The 13,261-nt window shown below is 44.3% G+C and overlaps 1 protein-coding gene across 1 annotated transcript in view; it reads right to left on the reverse strand.

Annotated features, from left to right (window-relative positions):
• Positions 1-2,792: 2,792 nt before the first annotated feature.
• Positions 2,793-13,261, reverse strand: part of LOC110502450 (ras and Rab interactor 2) — a 50,200-nt gene continuing 39,731 nt past the window's right edge. The window contains 6 exon segments of the mRNA XM_036959835.2: positions 2,793-3,048; positions 3,051-3,396; positions 3,485-3,648; positions 3,820-3,951; positions 6,268-6,576; positions 10,537-12,054. Coding sequence (XP_036815730.2) covers positions 2,933-3,048; positions 3,051-3,396; positions 3,485-3,648; positions 3,820-3,951; positions 6,268-6,576; positions 10,537-12,054 — 2,585 coding nt within the window. The 3' untranslated portion in view covers positions 2,793-2,932.

The following is a 13,261-nucleotide window of genomic DNA, read 5'->3' on the forward strand; positions in this document are numbered from 1 at the left end:
GTTTTATCTAAAAAGGATAACTTTAATGTTTCACTTTTATTTTTCTGAAAATCAGAGGATGGTCCTCCCTTTCCTCCTCTGAGGAACCGCCACTCGTTATTGATTAATCTTGCTCGCACACCATTTCACGCCCGTTAGACTTTGAATCGGATTTGAAAATCAGCAGAATGTCGGCCTAGTTCCATCTCGCTCCATATGCTCCCACTGCTGGCCACTGGGCTTCCTCTCCTCACCATATTTGGTGGGATGTGGGAATTCTAACAGGATGCTTCAGATTTATACATCCAGCGAAACATCCTTGTTCTATCTGTAGCGCCATTGAGTCCATCTCCATTTTCAAGTAGTCAATTATCTTATTCTACTACTTCGGAGTTGGCAAACAAACCTTCCTTAACCTATATAAACATCCCTTTTTCAGGACCCTGTCTTTCAAAGATAATTCGTAAAAATCCAAGTATCTTCACAGATCTTCACAGTAAAGGGTTTAAACACAGTTTCCCATACTTGTTCAATGAACCATAAACAATTAATGAACATGTGGAACAGCTTACAGACGGTAGACAATTGAAGTCACAGTTGTGAAAACTTAGGACACTAAAGAGGCCTTTCTACAAACACCAAAAGAAAGATGCCCAGGGTCCCTGCTCATCTGCGTGAACGTGCCTTAGGCATGCTGCAAGGAGGCATGAGGACTGCAGAAGTGGCCAGGGCAATAAATTGCAATGTCCGTACAGTGAGATGCCTAAGTCAGCGCTACAAGGAGACAGGACGGACAACCGGTCGTCCTCGGATCAAAACTTTAGGGATGAATTTGTTTGAGGTCAGTCATTTCAGTCAAAGAATGGGAAAATCATTAAAAAAATAAATTACTTACAAAGATTGACTCAGCGGCAGTAGAGATGAGTGAGATGCAACACGTCGCTCTCATAGCGACACAGTTTCTGCGCATGTGCACAGGTTTGCATCAAGCTGTTCACAGCGTGGTAGCCAGGCACCAAAATATCACAGAACGCTTTTAGTTGTTGCGGCAATTGACCCACTATGCTGTTTACTTCATGCATCTACATCTTATCGCAGTCTACCTTTAAATGACTTTTTTCTAATAGTTTGAAATGGAATGGATCAGAGCCTATTGGCTTGAAACTGATGCTGACCCTAAAGGACCCAGCCAGCATTATAACTACACCTTTCTGTTGAATCAGAGTGAAAACTTGTAGGAGTAGAAATTACAGTTCACACAAAGACTGTTTCCACTGCGTGAGTGTGTACTGTTCACACACACACACACACACAATGGAGCGATGGTAATTAGTCATGACCAAAATGTATTGAGTGCAAAATAATATCATTCAATGATGCAGACAGCATAGGAACATAAGGACATGTCTTGTTGATCTGGGACATCTGCAATACGACAGACATGGGAAAAAAGACATATGTGAAAAATCCCAGCACCGATACATATAAATACTAACATTTGTATCATTTAAAATATCTTGTTAGAGTAGCAATTGTATTACAGTACACATCTATTATAAAAAGTCCAAATAGTTTAATATATTTGAACTAACATAAGCTACATAGCTTTTCTAACAATAATGCTACTGCTTAACAACCATGCTCTGGCTACTCAACCTTCTCTCAAGCACATTTCCCCATTTCACTTTTTGGTAATCTCTCCAGCAATGCCCCTGTTTACATTTCATAATGTAAACATTAAAGAACTGATACAATTTGTTAACATTATCTGTGTTAAGTTAAAGAACAGAGACTATTTCATTAATGATTCAGTTCAACTTCTCTTCTTACTCCTTTCCCTTCTCTTTCCATCTTTTAAATCTGCACCCTCTCATACCCAACGCTAAAAATCTTACCAGTCAAGAGTCAAAACACACACATACGTTTGTGTGTGCGCGCAGAATCTTAGACCAGTTTGAGAATCAACACACTCAATTTCACAAGGCAACTTAGGCCTACTTTTAATATTTGTCAGTAGTACAATATTTCATGACCTTGTCGACGATTTGACGCTGGTACCGTAGACCAAGCCAGTCAATCACATATCTTATGATCACACCAATTATTACGGGAGGGATGACCTCGATTAACTAAGTATTAGCTATGAGGGAAGTACAGTATCATATCTCCTGGATAATCATAAAAACATTAAGTTCATCATTTCATCACTGGCAGACATGCCTGCTCCTAACATTTTACTTTAACAAAGAAAAGCAATGCTATAACATAACAATTCTAGAAAAACACAATGCAGTTTACCAGCAACTGCAACAAGTAATTCATTATAGAAGTATCACCCAGATAAAATAATTCCTGTATATTTTCTGTAAAGACTTGGAGGCTCTTTTCTGCCTGAAAAGGAACATTTTCGGTCTGAAGAAAAAGTTAATGGACTGAACGAGTACATCACTAGATGGGAACCAAAGCAGATAAAAGTGAACCCTATCCACCGATCTGAGATCAGCTTTCCCTTTACTTAATCCTATGCTTCACCACTAGGAGTGACAAACCAAAAACTGACCCTGAATCTGCACTTTGACACTTTTGGAATTGAACTGTCTGGCTGTCTGTAACAAGACTATTTCAAAACCTTTATCCATATTTTATGAGAGTTGCGTTTGCCCTCACGTGTGCTCCTCGTGTGCCATGTCCCAAAAGTTCACAAATAGAGCTGCAAAATAACCCCATCTGTCGCATTTCCTTCCCTCTTCCTCTCCTTTCCTCTTGTACTCAGACAAAGCTTTACAGTGAGGATTCCCTGCAAGACAGACGAATCACCAAAAAGGGGAAGTTTTTTGGGGCTAAGCTCAGCATGACGCTTAACCCGGTTAGGCCCAGTTCAGCCTAGCTCAGACCAGGTAAACACAGTTCAGCCCAGTTTTGTTGGGGGTTTCAACTCTCCAGCCCTGTAGTCTCAGATGGATATGGAGTTACCATTGTGCTGGTTGGGGGGTAGACTGAGGCTGAGACTGGGACTGTGACCCAGGTTGAGGTTAGGCTGGGGGTCAGAAGGGGTCAAGGCCACACCATTAGGTTGGGCTCAGATTCTTTGGTAAGTGTGATGTCATTGAGGTTGGACTGGGGTTCAAACGAGGTTGCAGCCAGGTCATTGAGGTTAGCCACCCGACAGAAGACGAAGTGAAAAGGTGCGGCCTGGGGTTGACTGTGGAGCTCAGCTTTGATCTTCTGGGGGTGTGTGTCGGGGGCTAGCTGCTGGCATGAGCCCTCAGTGAGCAGAATTAGGGCATAATTCTCAGGGTCGGGAACTTTAAACTTGTGGGCGCAGATCTGGCAGATTTCCTCAGTCGTGGCATAGGGCTGCACCTGCAGAGTTTTGGCAGTGCAACCGCTGTCCTGGAGCGCTACCCGCAGGTAGTTCTGAGAAAAAATGTAAAAATATGGTTGTTTAGCAGATGCATTTATTCAGGGACTTAAGAGTTAAGCATCCAGTGTGTGTGTGTATTACCTGGAAGTCATTGACGGAGGGCGCACTGCGCTGGGTGGTGCGGCGACAGTGCCACTGGCGGAGTGTGTTGCGTGTTTCAGAGCTGAGTACACGAGCTGCTTGCTCCTCTTGGAAGTTCCTAATGAGGGACATGGCTCCATAGGCACTGGTCAGGTAGTATCCACCTGGAACAACACAGGAGAGAGGAGGGTCAAACATCTCTGCAGCCTGACACTGCTACAACAGCAGTCAATGACAATCGATATTTAGTTTATTTGAACATTACACTTTACAATAAAATTAAAGGTAAAGTTTAGGAAGGAAGGAAATACATGTAAAGCAGATGTGTGCTGTACCTTCTCCATGCAGCAGAGAAGGATCCAGAACCTCCATCATGTAGAGTATCTCGTTGTCTAGTTGAGGCATGTCACACTGGGCCAACACATAGGTCAGCATGGGCAGGAAGTCATCTGCCCCATACAGACAACCTGAGACACACACACACAGCATTGGTATTAGCTGTCATCAAGAAGGCGAGGTCTTACAGGTGAATCAAAGCTGGGGCCGAGAGACAGAAAAACAGCTTCCATCTCAAGGCCATCAGACTTAAATAGCCATCACTAGCCGGCCTCCACCCAGCACCCTGCCTGAACTTAGTCACTTTCACTAGCCACCTACCACCTGATAACTTAACTCCGCACCTTAGAGGCTGCTACTTTATGTACATAGACATGGAATCATTGTTCACTTTAATAGTGTTTACATACTGTTTTGCTCATTTCATCATACTGTATTCTAGTCAATGCCATCCTATTCAACTATTGCTGTATATATATATATATATATACACATATACAGTGCCTTGCGAAAGTATTCGGCCCCCTTGAACTTTGCGACCTTTTGCCACATTTCAGGCTTCAAACATAAAGATATAAAACTGTATTTTTTTGTGAAGAATCAACAACAAGTGGGACACAATCATGAAGTGGAACAACATTTATTGGATATTTCAAACTTTTTTAACAAATCAAAAACTGAAAAATTGGGCGTGCAAAATTATTCAGCCCCCTTAAGTTAATACTTTGTAGCGCCACCTTTTGCTGCGATTACAGCTGTAAGTCGCTTGGGGTATGTCTCTATCAGTTTTGCACATCGAGAGACTGACATTTTTTCCCATTCCTCCTTGCAAAACAGCTCGAGCTCAGTGAGGTTGGATGGAGAGCATTTGTGAACAGCAGTTTTCAGTTCTTTCCACAGATTCTCGATTGGATTCAGGTCTGGACTTTGACTTGGCCATTCTAACACCTGGATATGTTTATTTTTGAACCATTCCATTGTAGATTTTGCTTTATGTATTGGATCATTGTCTTGTTGGAAGACAAATCTCCGTGCCAGTCTCAGGTCTTTTGCAGACTCCATCAGGTTTTCTTCCAGAATGGTCCTGTATTTGGCTCCATCCATCTTCCCATCAATTTTAACCATCTTCCCTGTCCCTGCTGAAGAAAAGCAGGCCCAAACCATGATGCTGCCACCACCATGTTTGACAGTGGGGATGGTGTGTTCAGCTGTGTTGCTTTTACGCCAAACATAACGTTTTGCATTGTTGCCAAAAAGTTCAATTTTGGTTTCATCTGACCAGAGCACCTTCTTCCACATGTTTGGTGTGTCTCCCAGGTGGCTTGTTGCAAACTTTAAACAACACTTTTTATGGATATCTTTAAGAAATGGCTTTCTTCTTGCCACTCTTCCATAAAGGCCAGATTTGTGCAATATACGACTGATTGTTGTCCTATGGACAGAGTCTCCCACCTCAGCTGTAGATCTCTGCAGTTCATCCAGAGTGATCATGGGCCTCTTGGCTGCATCTCTGATCAGTCTTCTCCTTGTATGAGCTGAAAGTTTAGAGGGACGGCCAGGTCTTGGTAGTCTGATACTCCTTCCATTTCAATATTATCGCTTGCACAGTGCTCCTTGGGATGTTTAAAGCTTGGGAAATCTTTTTGTATCCAAATCCGGCTTTAAACTTCTTCACAACAGTATCTCGGACCTGCCTGGTGTGTTCCTTGTTCTTCATGATGCTCTCTGCGCTTTTAACGGACCTCTGAGACTATCACAGTGCAGGTGCATTTATACGGAGACTTGATTACACACAGGTGGATTGTATTTATCATCATTAGTCATTTAGGTCAACATTGGATCATTCAGAGATCCTCACTGAACTTCTGGAGAGAGTTTGCTGCACTGAAAGTAAAGGGGCTGAATAATTTTGCACGCCCAATTTTTCAGTTTTTGATTTGTTAAAAAAGTTTGAAATATCCAATAAATGTCGTTCCACTTCATGATTGTGTCCCACTTGTTGTTGATTCTTCACAAAAAATACAGTTTTATATCTTTATGTTTGAAGCCTGAAATGTGGCAAAAGGTCGCAAAGTTCAAGGGGGCCGAATACTTTCGCAAGGCACTGTATATATATATATATATATATATACACACACACACACTATTCTACGTATTGGATATAATAAATATTCTAACATTATCCATAATGTCTCTATATCACTCACAAACATTTATACTCCGGACTCCGACATTGCTCGTCCTAATATTTCTTAAATCCATTATTTTACACTACTGCACTGTTGGAGCTAGGAACACAAGCATTTTGCTACACCCGGAATAACATCTGCTAAACCTGTGTATGCGACCAATAAAATTTGATTTGAGAGTCAGTGCATATACACTGAGTTTACAAACATTAGGAACACCTTCCTAATATTGAGTTGCATACATGTGTTACTACGTACCTGACTTGTGCTCCATGATGGTATAGATGAGTTTACATACGCGCAGCAGCATGGTCACCTTCTTCTCAGGTGAATAGAGTTTACACATGGTGTGGAACTTGTGCCGGATTTTCTCTATGTTAACTGGATCCGGAGGGAAGGCGTTGGCCACGCCCATCTCATGAGGCTGCCGGGCCTTGGCCAATGAGAGGTTCTCCTTGAGCTCCTGCCACGCCCCGCTGCGGACCTGGAACTCCTGGAGGGCCACCCCCACCACACCTTTCAGGGGCTTCAGGACTATCTTATGCATGGCTTTTTCTAGGATATAGTCTGTATGGAGGAGAGCGGGAGAAAGATACTTATTTTGACAGCAAATACTGAAATGGCACCATCCATCTGTATTATTAACGAATTGCAGAAGTCTTACTCGATGCCTGGTAGCAGTAGGAGTGGGATTCAGTCCATATCATCAAGACATTACGTAGTCCTCAGCTTTTACAAGCTTACTCAAAGAGACTGGCTAATAGGAGCCATGATATAATAATATACACAGGATAAATGCAGACAGGGAATCCAAACCACAGAGCTGAATAAGCCCCACAGAGAGAGATCGTACTGACTGTGCAGTTGAATGGGGCAAACTCAGCAGATTATACTGAAGACATCTGCAGACTGAGCCACAGCTTCCTCCAACACTGAATGTTCAACTCGTTCCCTAATTCTCGACTCACTCAACACCCACTTTTCTTTCTTTCCTATCCCGTCTGCCAGATTGTCAAAGGCGAGTCTCTCGTCCCAAGCATTTGTTATCTAAACTTCTCAAAAGTTACGACACAGTCTGAGTATGTGCGTATCAACGAGTCCTTCCTTGTTCCGTAAGTCAAGATCAGCAACAGATTTCCTTGTAGGTGTAACATCACTATCATTATCAAAAGTATTGTTTAAGAATAGACAGATATTTTCCAGTAAGCAGTAAACTACCCAACAGATTAAACCAGACTTGACAGCACACATGTTAACTTGGATATCACCCGGTCATCTTTAATGAAGTCAGCCTCTCTCCGTCTCTGTCTCTTCCCTGTCTTTTCAATGCAGATGTAGAGCACGTCTGGCACCCTATAGTTCTGTTAAAGTGGTTAAAAGCCCTGGAATGCAGTGCTAGCATTTCAAGACCTCAGGCCTGCAGTTGGGCTCAGCGCATGAGTTTCCCAGTGGGAGCACATATGTATACACACACACACACACACACACACACACACACACACACACACACACACACGCAAGCAAAATCCCCAGTGGCCTTTGTTTTTGCATGCATGTTTTTCCACTTTAGCTGGACTTGGTCTTTAAACACTGCCTCCAGTTACTGTACTGGTACTGCTCATAACTCTGGTCATTAGCACTGTGGAGTGTAATAACATGTAACCATGGAGTGGTCGCATGTAATCCTGTAGTGTGGGTCTACTAATGCAGTGGTTACACCGGCCTAACTGTATGGCTTATAGGCTATAGACATGTTAGATGTCTAGATGTTGGGAGTGTGTGTGGGCATTAGTAGGGCTGGGAATTGCCAGGGACGTCACAATATTATCACGATAGTTAGGCGCCGAAATGATATGGATTGCGATTCGATACTGTGATTTCGAAGGTTCCAAACATATTGCTCACCACATGTCTGCTGCAGAGGGACAAGAGAGAGCCATGAGAAAACAAGTTTGATCAGTCCAAAAAAAGTGCTGAAAATGAATCTGCTCCCTATTTAAAAAGAAGATGGAGAACAAGGTATGAAGGAAAATACTGGAGTTTTGGAACAGCCAACTGGTGTAAAAATAATATTGTGATAGTCAAAAGTATACAATATATTGTCAAAAAATAATATCCCGATATGACTATGTAGATTTTTCCCCCATCACTAGTCTGTAAAGAAGTTGGAGGTCAATGTGTGTAAACAGTATTGCTTCCATCTCTCTCCTCGCCCCAACCTGGGCTTGAACCAGAGACCCTCTGCACACATCGACAAGTCACACTCTTAGGCATAATTACCTATTGCTCCACAAAATATGTGTGAAGCAATGGAAGCAACTACTTCAAGGTCTCAGAGCGAGTGACGTCACCAATTGAAATGCTACTAGCGTGCACCGCTAACTAGCTAGCCATCTCACACCGGTTACACCTACAGTAATTAAGTGATGAGTTGTATGGTGTGACAGAGGGGACAGATCGACACAGAGGCGCAAGCCCACTTAGGAATGAGTTAGCGTCAGCCAAGGTCACACACACACTTATTTATAGTTATGCTACTTTCCAACCACACAAACATGCAGTTTGTACTATCTGAGAGGGCCCTTCCACTTCCAATAAACATCCTCCCTCGCCCCTTATCTCACTCAGAACATCCTCCCTGCAGAGCTTCCGCGTGGACCGGAGTTATGTACTGTTATGTACAGGCAAGCAGACAAACAGGCAGACAGAGCTGGAGAGGAGAAGTGAATCCATTCACACATCCAACACTAATCGTGCCACCACAGTGGCTTATAGATCAATGTGCGTCACAGAGCAGCAAACACACACGGGCGCACACATGCAGCGCAAACATTCCATTTGGAATTGGGCAATATATCGTCTCCCTTCCGCAAACTTCTCACAAACAGAGCTTCAGAACATTATATTGTGCAACTTGGCACTGAGCATAGAAATTAAAGCAATAGAAGGGAAAAAAAACCTGCCGTGTGGGTTTAAGAGACAAGGGTCCCCATTCTCCCCCCCTCCTCCGCGCTCCATGCTCTTTCCTCACACACCCAGAGACACATGCGAGTGTTGAACACAAAAAGAAAGAGGGAGAGAAAAAGAGGGAGAGCTATTTAGGGGCATGCAATAAAGGTTTTATCTGTGATTGGAGGAGTGGGAGAGATGAAGAGAGGGACAGAAAGAGGAGAGAGAAGTAATGGTCACATGGGAGAGTCTGAAGCAGATCTGCAGAGACAATTCATTCAGCTAAACTGAAAACACTTTCTGCAACTACGAAAACATTGCGAAACAATTCCGATACCAAACACTGCAGAAAAAGTAATCGTGAAGTAGCCTATGAAATTCTTGGGATTAGTTGTCAATCAAGAATATTTAAGAAGCCAGAATGATTTTACTGTCTTTGTCTTAAAGAGAGATCTCTTTGATGGTTGTTCCTGACACACAGCAAACAGGAGAATGGTAATGTAAGGATCAAAAGATGCCTCCCATGTGTGTTACTGCTTCACAATTCCATGCTATTTTGTCTTCTTCACCTGTCAATTCTGTCAAAAGGACCAGTGGGAACAGACTAGTCCATGTTAGCTAGTTCACATAATTATCCTCTAGCGGAAACAGGCTTTGTTTTCACTGTTTACAATTTGGGCCAGTTTCCTACCCCAATATGCCCACACATATCTTTAAGCCCCTCCCCTAGGCAGGTGTTTGACATGTCAGTGTCACAGAGAACCGTAATCGGTTCACATCACTACTTTATGTATCAAAAAGTAGGCTGGCCCTCTTTGAAGTCTTGTAGATCGATGCATTGCACTCTGTTTGTTTATACAGCCCTTCTGCATGAACTTCGGACAGATCTTACTTCATTGTTGCTTACAGACGTACGAGATACCAGACCCGCTCTCAGGGATGGCCAACCCTGGAGATCCCTTCTATCTCCACAGAGTTAAGTAAGTCTGCTTTTGTTTTTTTTTGCAACTTACTTGTGGAATAATGTCCAATGCTCTCTAAAATGAGATGAATTGATGCCTATAGGGCAATTCAAAAGACTGATTGAGGACCGTTTTAGTGAAGAATGATTTTTTCTATGATTGTGTTTTGCTTTTTGTGTAATGGTGTATTTTTATTTCACCTTTATTTAACCAGGTAGGCAAGTTGAGAACAAGTAGATTTGACACAGGACTCATCTCAACCCGAGATTAAATATATTATCCTAACCACAATGGCCAGCTCACACACACATGCGTACAGACTTGCGCACTGAGCTGCTCTCGCCCTGTCTATAGGCATACACTGTCTAGTCCAGTTCGTATATTTCCAGATGTGATAGTTAAAAATATATTTTCTTTAGCTGTTTGGGTGTCTCAATGTCAACTAACTACCCATTTCAAAGATGGCAATGGAACAGCTGAAGTTCAATGTACATTTTTACTGTGATGTCTAGCAAATAAGCAACGGTTAATCAGCATCTGATGTCCAATAGTTGCAGAAATGTTGGAAAACGGTAAAAACGCACATATTTGCACCCCCCCTCCCCTCCCCACTCACCAATTTGGTCCTCTGGGATGAGTGACTCGATGGGGGGCTCCAGCTCAGAGCTCTGCCGCAGGTAGCTCTTCATCTGGGTGATGAACTGGCGTAGCGTCTGCAGCAGCTCCAGCCCTGAGGCGTGGCACTGCCAGGCCTGGCAGCCCCCTCCCTCCTGCAAGAAGCTCAAGTAGTCCTGCACTAGGCATCCAAAGTACGAGCCCTTATCCCTGGACAGCTCCAGGACTCTCCGTATGGCCCGTTTCTCAGGGGTTAGGAGAGAGCTGAACACCCCACTCATCTTACGGAAGTGGCCCCTGAGGGCCTGCTGGATGACCATGGCTCCGGCACTGGCTCGTCGTTTGGTGCGCAGCCCGGGAGGGGTGATGGTCAGGTCCTGGTCTTGGTCGTTCTCCACACTCACGCCAAAGTCTGCTTCGTCTTCATCATCGTCTTCCTCCATGCTGCTGTAGGGGTGGGTGAGGGGCAGCACCAGGTTATTGGTGGTGGGTGGGCTGGGTTCAGCGATTGGGGGGAAGAAGCCCTGGGAGAAGTCTACTGAGTCAGTGGAGTCGGTGGAAATACTCATGTCGCTCAGGCGCTGGATGCAGTCCTCTTCTCTTCCGCCTCTTCCTCTTCCGCCTCCTTCCTCTCGGCAGGAGAGGGCTTGGTCTTGAGTGGACGGACTGTTTCCCTCTGTGTTTTCATCGGGGGTGGTGGCGTTTCTCAGTGCCCGCTTAGCCAGACTGAGAGATATGGCGTTCTCAATAGTCTGGTCATCGAGAACAAGACGGCAGTCGACGTCACTTGGGGAGGAGAGGGACAGGGGGATAGAGATGGGGGCACTGATGCTGCGCTTCTTGGGAGGGGAGGAGGAGAGGAAAGAGGAGGAGAGGAAAGATGAGGAAGGGCTGATGCTGAGAGTGGAGCCCAGGCGGGAGAGAAGGCTACTGCCCTTCTCCCTCTCTGCCACCTTCTCCTTCTCTTTGGGGGGATTGATCCAGGATATCTTCTCAGGCATGCTGCGCTGGCGTTGAGGTGAGGCAGGACAACGGGGGGCACAGCAGGGAGGTGGGGGGCGAGGAGGTGGTGGGAGGGAAACTCTGTTAGCCCGGCTCACGCTGCCACAGCTGTTATGATGCTGGGTGCTATTGCCAGGGCTATCACTCTGAGGGCTGTCGCTATGGGGTTGAGGGCTGTCTTTAAGTTGCTCTGGGTTGCTGGTACAGTGCTGTTGTACTTGTACAGTTGTAGCTGTAGTTGTACTGCTATTGTTTAGGTGCTGGGTGTTGTCGTTGTGGCTGGTGTAGGAGGGAAAGGTGTGGTTGCCACCCTCTGGATGGTGAACCTTTAGGAAGAGGGGGTTGATGAAGCAGAGAGCCCCGTTGGACTGGGAACATTCCAGCTGGGACGGGGTGCGGGTGACCAGGGGAGTGTAAACGGATCTCTGCCTCAGGCTAGGTGATTGATCGTGGGTGGTTGTCCTGGACAACGAGGAGAGAGAACTCCTCCTGCGGCAACGCTCAGAGTCCCAGAACCCTGCAGGAGAGAGAGAGGTTCAGACACTACAACAGCAACATTACTATAACATAACACTAACATTACATTAACATCATGCCAATATTATTTCTATGTTGCCCTAACTCACAATAACATTACCGGTCAAACACTGCCAGAGTCAGCCTGATATTACACAACAGCAAAACAGAAGGGTAACATGATACTGTAATATAATATAAACACGTTTAAGGGAGAGTTCAGGATTTTGTCAATGACTCCCTTTATATACTTCCCCAGTATCAGATGAATTTGTGGATACCATTTTTATGTCTCTGTGTTCAGTTTGAAGGAAGTTTCTAACATGCTTTAGCACAATGACGAAGTCTACAGGAACAGCCAGCATTGGCTCGGGAAACTACCTGTAACTTCCTTCATGCTGGAGCAGATCAGTGGCGACCCGTCATTCAGGGCAGGTGGGGCTCGCCACTGATCTGCTCCAGTATGAAAGAGACCATGTTTGTATGAGGCTTTAATAACTCAATTATTAATTATTATTTTTTACAAACTGATGACACATTAATGCCAAAATAACATGAAAAACAGGCAACAAAAAAACATCTTATTTATTATGTTATTTTGGCATTTACGTCACATATCTGCTTGAAAACCAATCATTCACTTAAAAACATGGTCTCTTTCTTGCTTTCTTGAGGTAGCTCCAAAATGCAGGCGTTTCAGCCTAGCTCAAGTGCTTTATGTGGTGGTGCAGCCAGCAGAAGATACGGAGTGTAGGGGCTGGTAATGTTCTCTAGTTGCGCAGTGATTGGCTCAGTGTTCTGTCACTCATAGGGACCCTACACCGCAAAATCCATTGGACATAAACATTACACAACAAATTGGAAATTCCAAATCCAACAATGAGTGGTTTGGAAGGAATCAGTGGCTAACTGAAAGCATTGCAAATGCTATTCAGTGGAGTGGGTGTGTGGTTTAAGGGTCTATTTTCCAAGATTAAAAGGATAAACATTCAACATTGGCCATACTGTCAATCCAGCATGATTTCTGCTGCGTTCAAGACAACTGGGAACTCGGAAATCTCTGACTTCTGTGAAAGTCAAGACTACTGGAAACTCGGGAAAAATTTTTTAGCTCCGACTGGGAAAATACGTTTTGAATGGTCATCCAACTCGGATTTGTAAATCGTATCTCGGGCCTCTTCCCAGAGCCACGACCTGAAGATCACTGA

Source organism: Oncorhynchus mykiss, chromosome 23 (assembly GCF_057628025.1).
Source record: "Oncorhynchus mykiss isolate SJ-2025 chromosome 23, ASM5762802v1, whole genome shotgun sequence".
Classification (NCBI taxonomy): domain Eukaryota; kingdom Metazoa; phylum Chordata; class Actinopteri; order Salmoniformes; family Salmonidae; genus Oncorhynchus; species Oncorhynchus mykiss.